Source organism: Lucilia sericata, unplaced genomic scaffold (assembly GCF_015586225.1).
Source record: "Lucilia sericata isolate MDLA Ls3-8-SP2 unplaced genomic scaffold, ASM1558622v1 Contig000297F_arrow, whole genome shotgun sequence".
In the NCBI taxonomy this organism is placed as follows: domain Eukaryota; kingdom Metazoa; phylum Arthropoda; class Insecta; order Diptera; family Calliphoridae; genus Lucilia; species Lucilia sericata.
The window spans coordinates 256,531-268,336 of NW_023994322.1; the positions used below are offsets into that span (position 1 = coordinate 256,531).

An 11,806-nucleotide genomic window follows, 5' to 3' on the forward strand; every position below is an offset into this window, starting at 1 on the left:
GGTGACTATATGTCTTGACCCACATTCCGAGATTTATTTTCAGCAATGTATATAAAAAACTCACGACTCAGTCCGGTCGAAAAGTTGTTCCACTTATCGCAGAAGATGAAGGGAGAAGCGAAATCGTGCAAAAGTGTCCGCTCACTAATGAAGGTTTCAATCTAGAATGGTCAAACCTTTGGAACCGTTTCGAGAATCGCAGAATTTTAGTTAATGGGCAACTCAGAAAACTATTTAGTTTAGAGGCTATTAAATTGGAGTCGGGAAATGAGATTAAACAACTCTAACGAGATATTAACTCATGCATTTCCATTCTCCAGTTGTATAAGGTCGATGTTCAGAGTTGGGACCCAATATTTGTTTTTATATGTTCCAATCGATTGCCTAAGTTAACACTTACTCTATGGGAAGAGAGCTTAGCCGATAAAACTTGGATTCCACAATGGTCTACCTTCGATACTTTTTTAACTAATCGTTTTCGTACGCTTGAGTCTGTCTCTGACATCCAGTACACCGTTACATTAAAGCCAACAGGTACCAGGCCAACACCTAATAATAAATGCTCTAGAAAGATAAATACGTTTCAAAACAATGTTTCCGGTCAAAATAAAATAGAAATCAAACAAAATGTTTCTGTTCCTAAATGCCATTTGTGTCCAAATATCTCACATCCAATTCGTAAATGCCCTAAATTTCTCAGTTTCGATTATTCTCAAAGATTTGAACAAGTCAAGAAAATTTGCCTTTGTATAAACTGTTTTTCAAAAACACATTCTGTGAAATACTGCGGAAGTAATACTAACTGTTATCGCTGCAATAAACGACATAACACATTGTTGCATAAGACTCAAGAAGATACTTTACCTTCCCAAACGTCTAGTACAAGTGCAAGTATGGCATTGAATCCTCATTCTGCGCCCTTTTCAACAAATTCCACTTCCATAAAAGAACAGTCCACTCCTAGTTCTAGTTTGGGAACAGATGTCATTCAGTCATGCTTCGCGACAAATTTTAAAGGTGTTCTACTTGGTACGGCAATTGTGGATGTCCTCATTCCAAATATGAGATATAAGGCACGGGCAGTGATTGACTCTGGTTCTGAGGGTTCATTTATTTCGGAAAGATTATTTAACTTATTACAACTTCCTTATAAGCGCACAAATGCACAAGTTTCCGGATTAAATAATTCCATATCTGCCAGTGTCCAAAAGGAATCTATGTTTAAACTAGGTTCTGAATATAGTGCGCGTGTTGAACTTCCTGTCACAGCTTTAGTTGTCCCACATTTGTCGGAAAAACTTCCCTCTAGAAATTTCCGTCCATCAAATTTTACTAATTTGTCCGATTTGCAACTTGCTGATCCTCAGTTTTATAATAGTTCGTGCATTGACATTTTAATCGGTGGTGATCTTTTTCCATCGATTATGTTGTCTGGAGTAAAACATCAGATTTGTGACTCTCTAATGGCACAAGAAACCATCTTTGGATGGATTCTCACAGGACCAATTTCTGAAGATTCTTCTCCTACGTTATCTAATTTGACTTCTTTGTTCTGCGAAATCTCTTTGGATAAAGAAATTTCTCGTTTCTGGGAGGTGGAGAATCTTCCTATGAAGAACTTGAGGTCTTCAGTCGATGAATTTTGCGAAAACCTATTCAAAAGAACAACAACGAGAAACAAGGAAGGTAGATATGTTGTACGCCTTCCCTTTAAGGATGGATATCCCGAAAATCTAACCTTAGGCCAGTCTAGAACGAGCGCAATGGCTCAGTTTTTTCGCAATGAGTCGCGATTAATTCGAAATCCGGAGTTCAAAGTACAATATGATAATGTACTTCAGGAATACCTTCAACTTGGTCACATGAAACAGGTAGATCCTCCATGTAATTTTAGGTTTCCACTACACTATTATCTACCGCACCATGCTGTCTTGAAACCAGACAGTACAACTACAAAGGTGCGTGTAGTTTTTAATGCTTCATCTCCATCCTCCAATGGTCTAAGTCTAAACGATATACTCCACCCTGGTCCAATTTTGCAGAGTGATTTAACAATTCTCATTTTGAAATGGAGATTCTTTAAATTCGTTTTCAACGCGGATATCCAAAAAATGTATAGGCAAATTCTAGTTGATTCCAGTCATTCGCAATATCAAAGGATTTTATTTCGTGAAAATCCTTTTGATACTGTTCAAGATTACGAACTTAAAACCGTAACATTCGGAATAAACTGTGCTCCTTATCTTGCCATCCGGACGATTCATCAACTGGCTGACGACATTGAAATGCTTTATCCTAAAGGCAGTAATATTCTACGACATTTTATGTATGTAGACGATGTTTTGGCAGGTGAACATACGATATCAGAATCTATTGTGTCCAGAAATGAGCTAATTCTATCCCTTCAATCGGCCGGGTTTTCCTTAAGAAAATGGACGTCAAATTGTAGAGAAATTCTTCAAGAAATCCCTTCAGAACATCTTCTCTGTGAGGATTTTTTAGAATTTGACGATAAAAGTACAGCTAAAACTTTGGGCATCCGTTGGAATGCCCTTTCAGATTCATTTTATTTTACGGCAAAACCATTCCCAGAGACTCAAAAATGGACTAAGAGGGAGGTTTTATCACAGATTGCTCGACTCTTCGATACAGCGGGATGGCTTTCACCATGTGTTATATTGGCAAAAATCCTAATGCAACGAATTTGGATTGAAGGAACAGAGTGGGATGAAGTTCTAACTCCCGATTCCCTATCTCAATGGAACTTATTTCAAGCGAACTACACAAACATAAATAATATCAATATTCCCCGTTGGGTAAACTATAGTCCAAGTGCCATTGTCGAATTCCATGGGTTTTGCGACGCTTCTGAAAAGGCGTACGCCGCTGCCTTGTACATACGCATCGTTAATGGCAATTCGATTTCTAGTCACTTGATTTCCTCTAAGACAAAAGTAGCCCAGGTCAAAACCCTATCAATTCCCAGGTTAGAACTTTGTGGAGCTGTTTTACTGGCAGAAATGGTCGATAGTATTCTCCTAAAGTTCGATATAAACAATTATTCAATATTTTGTTGGACAGACTCCATGATTGTCCTTTCGTGGTTAGCAAAACCAGCCTGTTCATGGCTAACTTTCGTAGCCAATAGAGTTTCCAAAATCACACAGATCACTAGTATTTCAATGTGGAATCATGTCGCTTCAGAATCTAATCCGGCAGACTTAGCAAGTCGTGGACTGTATCCACAAGATCTAATTAACAATGAGCTTTGGTGGTATGGCCCACACTGGTTACGAAGTTCTCACGAGAATTGGAAAAGTAATAGTACTAAGGACTTTCCTGAGATCGAAATGGAAAGGAAATCAGTCAAAACTCACTTTTCATATTTTAACAATTACGAAGATTTACTTGAACGTTTTTCTTCCTTCCCTAAAGCTATGCGTGTGATTGCATATGTATATCGTTTTTATTTCAATACTCATTCAAGGTATCGTCTTAACTTCCATAAGGATTCTACTGTTATTTCTAGTTCCGAAATTAAATTTGTCCGTAATAATCTTATATCGTTGCGTCAAAAGGTGAGCTATCCCATTGAGTACAAATCTTTATCCCACAAACAAGAAATACCATCCTCAAGTTCTATAATGAATCTAAATCCGTTCCTTGATTCAGAATTGAACAGAACAGATTGGTTAGATTTGTCCATCTCATAAGCCTTCATGGTGGAAATCAGTTGGTTCTGAGGCTTATCAGAACCGAATATTGGATTCCAAAGGTTAAGAACATTATAAAAGCAACCATAAATAAATGTAAACCCTGTATTATCCACAAGAAAAAATTTCAAATGCAAATAATGGCTGCTTTGCCTCCAGAAAGGACCAAAATATCACGTCCATTTACACATACATGTCTGGATTTCGCAGGGCCTTTTGATATAAAGGCATATGCTTGTCGAACTTGCCGCCTTACTAAAGGTTATGTATGCATCTTTGTATGTTTCTCAACCAAGGCTATACACTTGGAAGCTACTACAAGCTTATCTACAGATGCTTTTCTAGTCTTCAGTCGCTGGCGACGAGGCTGCCCACTTCATCTCCATTCAGATAATGGCACGACATTTGTTTGCGCCTCAAAGATACTAGCTAAAGAAGTCCTTCAAACTTCCCGGCAGGCTATAACGGCCCGCTATTCACACCAAAATATTACCTGGCACTTTATACCTCCCGGGGCCCCACACATGGGAGGACTTTGGGAAGCGGGGGTTAAAAGCTTCAAGTTACATTTCCGCAAAGTTGCTGCAAATTTTAAATACACGTACGAAGAATTTTCCACTTTACTAAGTCGAATTGAAGCCTGCCTTAATTCTAGGCCTCTCTCTCCAATTTCTCAAAATCCATCTGATCTCGCTGCACTTACTCCCGGCCATTTTCTTATAGGTGGTCCATTCCTTACTCCTGTAGATCCTCCTATATCCGAAACTCCCATTTCTATTGTAAACCGATGGCAACGTATGAAACTCGTTCACCAAAACCTTTGTACTCGATGGAAAAATGAGTATCTCAAGGAGCTACATAAACGAACAAAATGGAAAAAACCTGAAGATAATCTGACTGAAAACTCAATGGTTGTCATAAAAGAAGAAAACCTCCCTCCCAACTCTTGGCGACTTGGTAGAATTAAAAAGGTATATGAAGGATCCGATCATCGAGTTAGAGTTGCTGATGTAATTACTCAAAGAGGAATAATTACAAGGCCAATTACAAAACTGATATATTTGCCATTTGAAGCCTAAGAAATTTCACGAGTTTATGTTCTACAACTTAAGCATTTTTTTTTTACATTTTTCCAGATTACGATGACTAAAACCAAATCCCACAAGAAGCCAAAATTTGAATCTCGCAGTCGACCTTCAAAACAACAAAATTCATTCTTGTGTCGTATCTACTCTCTTCCTCATCCACTACGAACTTGTCGTCAATTTTTAGCTATGAATATTACAGAACGCATACGTGCAGTTCGTAATCATAAATATTGTCAAAACTGCCTAGCCCATAATCACTCGCAGGGCACTTGTATCTCTAAGTATGGCTGCAAACATTGTCAAAAATATCACCATACGCTACTACATATCCATCCTCGTTTACTTAAGGAGTTTTATCCAACCCAATCACGGTCTCCCAGTCCTCTAACCTCTATTACAAGGGCAACCACTAGACCTCAAACAAAAGTAGCTTCCGAAACGAAGAAGGCTACCCTATCCTCCTTAATTCGTCAAAATAACGTCATACTTCTTCCAACGGTGCTAGTTAAAATCGCCTCAACTACTTCCTATGCTCGTTGTCTTCTTGATGCGGCATCTTCTGTGAGCCGCATATCAAAAAAGCTGGTAGAGAAGTTATTATTATTATTATTTATTTATTTAGTCTATGGAATTACTCCTTACAGACAAACAATTTAATTATTACAAAACATAAAATAAGTAGAATTAATACAATCTATTTAAATATGAGAGTAAATTTCGCTTAATAATTTTAGTACTCGAGGATGTATCAATAATGTTGTACAGCTCATTAAAATTTAGACACATACGACGAAACGAATCAGCATTAGCAAAATTTTGTTGAAAATATTGAATTGATAACGGCTGATAGTAACGAGTTGGACGTTGAGGAACATTAAAAAATAAGTTGTTTAAAAGAAATTCCGAAGTGATATTGCCATTTATCAGATTGATAAGAAATAAAACATTCAGCATTGTACGGCGGCTTTTTAAAGTTGGTAGATTAAGTTGCAATAACCTAGTACTGTATGGAGGAAGATGGATAGCAGGATTAGGATAAGAATTCCGTAAAACGAATAACATAAATTGTTTTTGAACAGACTCAATACGTTCACTATGAACATTATAAAATGGATCCCAGACAATTGATGCATACTCGATTATAGGTCTCACAAGCGTTATATATAAATGTTTCGATATAGATGAATCGGAAAATTCTCTTGACCATCGTTTAATAAAACCAAGTACACCACGGGCTTTATTTGTGCACATATTTATATGTTCAACAAAAGATAATTTCGTGTCAAACAGTACACCAAGATCCAAAAAAACGTCAACAACATCCAACATATAATCACCAAGGAAATAACAGCCTATTGGTCTAATTTTTCTGGAAAAACGCATATGCTTACATTTCTTTAAATTAATGTCCAATAAATTAATTTGGCACCAAACGAAAAATAAGTTTAAATCCTGTTGTAAAGAATTTTGAACAATAGAATCCGCACAGCTTGAAAATAATTTTACATCGTCTGCGTACATAAGAATATTGGAAGAATTTAATGTAGTAGGAAGGTCATTAATATACAACAAGAATAGAATTGGTCCGAGATGACTACCTTGCGGAACTCCAGAATTGACAGAAATAATTTTAGACGAGGAATTATTAAAACGCACACGCTGTTCACGACATATCAGATAAGATTTTATCCATTCCAAACAGCAGTTGGTAAAACCCATTAGGTACAATTTATGTAAAAGAAGATGGTGGTTAACTCTGTCGAAGGCTTTGCTAAAATCAGTGTATATGACATCAGTGTAGAGTCCGTTTATGAAGCCATTATTAATCTTCGTTGTAAGTTCTGATGATTTAAATCAAAGCTATCAATATATAAGTTACAGATTTTGGATTTAATACCATTGACATTTTGATATATTAAATTTAATTGACTATCACGGTTGTTTATCAGTTTTTTGAAAGAATAGTGGAGCGGGAAGGCAATTGAGCTGTGTTAGACGGTCTTTGGTTGTCTCTGTAGATATATTCGCGAATCAGTGCATTCTCAGGCCAGAAATTAGGATTAATTAAGTGGTCAAATATTTCAGAAGGCACCATTACCTTAAATGATGCAATAGTTCTCGGCTGCGAATATTTGAATTTATGGATTATAATATCGACTTCACGATTTAATTTAGTTTTGATATAATATTCAATATCGTCTGTTGAAGTATCGAAAGCAAAACGTGAAATGAAAATAGTCTTCTTAGGTAGAACAACTCTAAGAGGATGAATGCTGTCAGAAGCTCGAGTTGGTTGAATAACTGGTAGATTTTCAGAAATAGCAGGTATACATGCTGTTCCTGTGTCAACACCCAACGCGTTCATAGTTGTGAATTCCATAGGGGAACGGGGATGATTTTCTGATCGAAGAACATTTTCCTCAACAGGGAAAGAAGGATTCAAATTCAGGTTTATATTTCCTAGGGGAAGATCCATATTGATATCGGACGAGGATGTTAATCCAGAAGAATGTGGGTAGGTAATATGCGGTACTACAGCTCCAGAGTTCGTCTTCTTCCGTTTAGGAGATAGAATATTCACGGATGATGAAAATTTTTCCAAATTTGGGTATTTAGTAAATAATTCACCAAATTTAACGAATTTAGCTTGCAATGAAATAAATTCCTTATAAATCTTGTCAAATTCATCTTTAGAATTTTTAAAAAGGTTATAAAATTCAACATTTACGTTTTTGCAGTTTGGACAAGTCCAGTGCAGGGATTTTTGGGGATCTGCAAGAGCATCGGCATCTCGAGCTTTTAGGCCACTACACTTTAAGTGGTAGCACCCATCACATAGCCAACAGGATACCATACGGTCATTGCTAGAAATTTGACAATTTTCGTTAGAACATTCCATAATTGTTAAAGGTTGGACAACACAGTAAATTATAGATGAAAATGGTAATGCTCTCTTACAGCTTATCAAATACACAAACCAAATTAGTCGATAATGCAGTTCCAGAATTGCCAGGATAAACAATATATCAAAAACATATGATCAATACAAAAACATATGAATAGAAAAGCACAATATGTATGTATGTATGAATGTAGACGATGTAAACAACAGATATCAATATAAATTAATTATTTAAAATAAACAAATGAACAATAACTCGGAGAAAAACTCGAACTTTACATAAAAGACGAATGAATAAATATAACAATTGAGACACGTATATAAATAATACACAAGATTAAACAATTAAATTTTAATATTTTTCCGGAAATTTTGCGAAACACACGAAAAAATACGTCAAAACACGGTAAGGTGACCAGACTATACTATATAAACTTACTATATAAACTTAACAATATTAACTATGCAAGAGGAGACTTTATGCCCTTTGAAAATTAAACCGAGAATCGATTCTAATTCCAAAATTGAAGCAATATTTCGTGTCGATAACCGCATTACTATCAAAACTCCTTCTCAATCTCTCGAGGAAACTTTTAAAAAGAACTTTAGGGACTTATTTTTGGCAGATCCGAAGTTTTTTGAATCCGCAGGTATCGACATGGTTTTAGGGGTAGATATATACCCAAAGGTTATGTGCGAGGGGGTATTCACTAAAGTCGGATTGCCAACCGCACAAAGCACCATATTTGGCTGGGCTATTTATGGCACATGTCCTAATTACTTCTAATAAAAAAAAAAAAATAATATCCTCTTTTATTATTCTGCACTATTGAAATAAAGCAAAATAGATACATATGTAACCTTATTTTTACATAAACTCACTAGATTAAGCTAACTATGTATTTCCTTAAATACTGTATTATCTGATACCTATGTATGTAAATTGAAGTTTGTGAAAAAAAAAACAATTTGAATTAAAAAAAAAAAAATATATATATATACACAGAAAAATAACATAATATTACAGTTGCATATTGTCGTTTCCAGTTGTTTATTCCATTTGCAAATAAGTATCTAAGACTAGTATTTAATAATATTCGTTTTCTTTGCATTAATGATGCAAGGCGGGCGGTAATGTTAATGTCAAAATATATTAAATATATTTTGGCATTAATTCCCAAATTTACATCTTAAAAACCCTATTCTTGTAATATTAAAAGATATACATATACTGCATACTTTATTAGTACTAAAAGTGCTATCTCTTTCAGACAAAATAAGTTCCAATTTTCGTTAAATGTTAAAAAATGTCATAGATACTTATTTCCGCAAATTCAATAAAAGCGTTGGTCTTTTTTTCAACTTGAACTTTCGTACTGGTAAGACAATCCGTCTTAAAAATACAATAAGCAATAAATATCCCAAATCACTTATGAGCTGTTGTTGTTTTCATTTCTTTTTACATTCATTTGGAATATCATTGTACACCTAAAACTGAGAACTAAAATATACAAAAGATTTGGTCATAGGCTCAGAGAATAATCCTTTCCAATTTGCCCAGAATTCATCATCTTTGACATCAACAAAGAGCTTGACATAAACAAAATGTATGATGATTTTCATGGAATTATATTGCATAGTTTTTGTGAAAATTACACAGACAGACGGACGGACAGACGGACGGACATGGCTAAATCGACTCAGAATTTCATAAGGACCAAGAATATATATACTTTGTTAGGTCTCAGATGAATATTTCTTGGTGTTACACACGGAATGACAAAGTTATATATACCCTCTATCACCACTCATGGTGGTGGAGGGTATAAAAATTATTTGAAGAATTTTTTCTTAGTGATTGTAAAAAATAATGGGAACTTTAACAAAGATAAATCAACGACATAAACGCCTAAACAAATGTAATACCTGCTACTGTTAATTCGTGACATACAATCCTATTTACAACATTATCCTGTGAATATTTTCAATTAATGAATTAAAATTGTTGGAGGATATTTTTATACACCTAACGATCCATTATATGTTTAATTTATTAAAATCTTCCATTATTTCTTTTTTAATTTACAAGGAGTATATATTAAGGTTTACCTTGTATCTAAAATTGAAAATAAATGCATTTTCGAGGGTAATGTTCAATTCAGTTTTTGTTTCAATTTTTTCGATCATTAACATCAGAGATTTCTCGATGTGTAACTCAATCAAAAAACTTCCAAGCTCTCATTCTCTTAGTTTGGAAGTTAAGTACGTGTGAAATAAGAAAAACAAGAGAGCTCGCTGCGTATGTACGATTTAATATATTTTCGTTCATTTTCATTGCAAAAACCAAGAAACGAGCGACAACACAACCTTCTTCTATGATTTTTCATATGAGACTGAATTGTGTTTTCTATTCGTGTCTGTGTAAATTTGGTAATGGTTCGGCATGGTTATGAAACTATTCTATGTTTTTGTAACAATATTTTGTTGTCATAAACAAACAATTGTAATTTTTATTGAATTTCATGAATATTTTAGTTACTGTAAACATTTATATGTTTATGACAATTATAAATTTGAAAATGATTCTCTGAAAAATAAATCCTTTTACAACAAATAAATAATGATAACTATGTTAACATATTATAGTATATTATTTAGAACCATTGAAACTTTCAAATATCCATTAAATGGTAAACATGTAACCCATATAAGGTTTAAGACATAAGCAATATACCTTTACTATGAAAAATATTATGGTATCGCCATGTTTATATCAGTTGTATGGTTTATCTGTACCAGATCGGATTAAATAAAGTTTTGAACAAACGAAGTGTCATTTATACGCTTAAGTTTCCCATTTGTGTAAATGTGCAAGTTTATTCGACTTGTTTCATGAAACCCCTGTTCAAATTCTGTTCAATTACAATATTTGTATACATTTTAAAACAAGGTCAAATGAAATTAAACAAGTAAGAAATTATAGTCGGGCGAGTCCGACCATATAATACCCTACACCTTTTACAAAAATAAAATGCGATTTAGTTTTCATAATAAAGCATTTAAGTTGAATTGTACCTTGCCTTGAATTATACTTAAGCCATTTATTGTTGAACAAAATTGTGGACATTTAAGACAAAGTGTACAGCATGCCATTAGCAAAAACATAGGGGTGAAAGAGAAGGATGTACTCGGAGAGAGCTCTAAGCTACCTCAGCCTTTAAATATAGGTGAGGGTTCCGACTCTGAATCCACAGAAGATAATAACAACACCAGTATAGCAAATACCAAAAAGGATGAAGTAGGGTAAATGGTGAAACAGGTGAGTGATAGCATAGCTAAACTACATATTACTAAGAAAAGACTATCTGGAGCACAGAGGAGGAAGCTGAAAGAGATGCTTCAGGAAATCATAGTTAGTCAATCCAACAACACTCCAAAGGAAAAATCGGACTCTCTCACAAGATCTGAGACAAAGAGGATCAGGTCTCCCGAAGAGTTGACAACTGAGAATAAACCTAAGAAGAAAAAGAGCTCCCCGTCTTCTAATAAACGGTCGAAGCCAAGACATACTTCACTCAAAGGAACCTCAAGTCAGAATCCTGAGAGTAAGGATGACAACGCCAAGATAGATATCCCGAAGACGACCACGTCGGCGAAATCAACCTCGAAGGTAAGGGTATCTCAAAAGAATCCCCGAAAAGCGAGGAAAGATAGGCAGACAGTGGAAAAGGAAAAGAGCCACCATCTTACGTCAAATTTGCCAAAAGAAGACACCGGGACGATCTCTGTTATGCAGTTTACGATGCCGGTAATCCGACAGGCAAAATTCCAATAGACCAACAGAGTAAGGTAGAAGATTTGGTGAACAATAAGATAGTGGAACACGCAATCGCTTCAAAGGGCCAACAACCAATAGAGAGCGTGAGCTGCGAGTTCAGAATGGGAGTGATGTTGATGAGGTTGGCATCTCACCAATGTGTGAGCACCCTAAAGAACTTGGTGGAAAGTATCCCTCCTCCCTGGGACGGCGCTAAGCTGGGACTGGCAAAGAAGAGCGAGCTTCCTTAAAGTCCACTGTCTACATAAAAGGATGGGGCAGTAAA

The 11,806-nt window shown here is 35.3% G+C and overlaps 2 protein-coding genes across 2 annotated transcripts; one reads left to right on the forward strand and one right to left on the reverse strand.

Moving 5' to 3' along the window:
- Window positions 1-1,061: 1,061 nt before the first annotated feature.
- On the forward strand, window positions 1,062-3,713 carry LOC119603370. The gene has a single exon (XM_037955383.1). The coding sequence runs from the start codon at window positions 1,062-1,064 to the stop codon at window positions 3,711-3,713; it is 2,652 nt and encodes an 883-aa protein (XP_037811311.1).
- A 3,033-nt stretch (window positions 3,714-6,746) lies between these two features.
- LOC119603371 lies at window positions 6,747-7,277 on the reverse strand. Its single transcript, XM_037955384.1, has one exon. The coding sequence runs from the start codon at window positions 7,275-7,277 to the stop codon at window positions 6,747-6,749; it is 531 nt and encodes a 176-aa protein (XP_037811312.1).
- Between the last annotated feature and the right edge of the window lie 4,529 nt (window positions 7,278-11,806).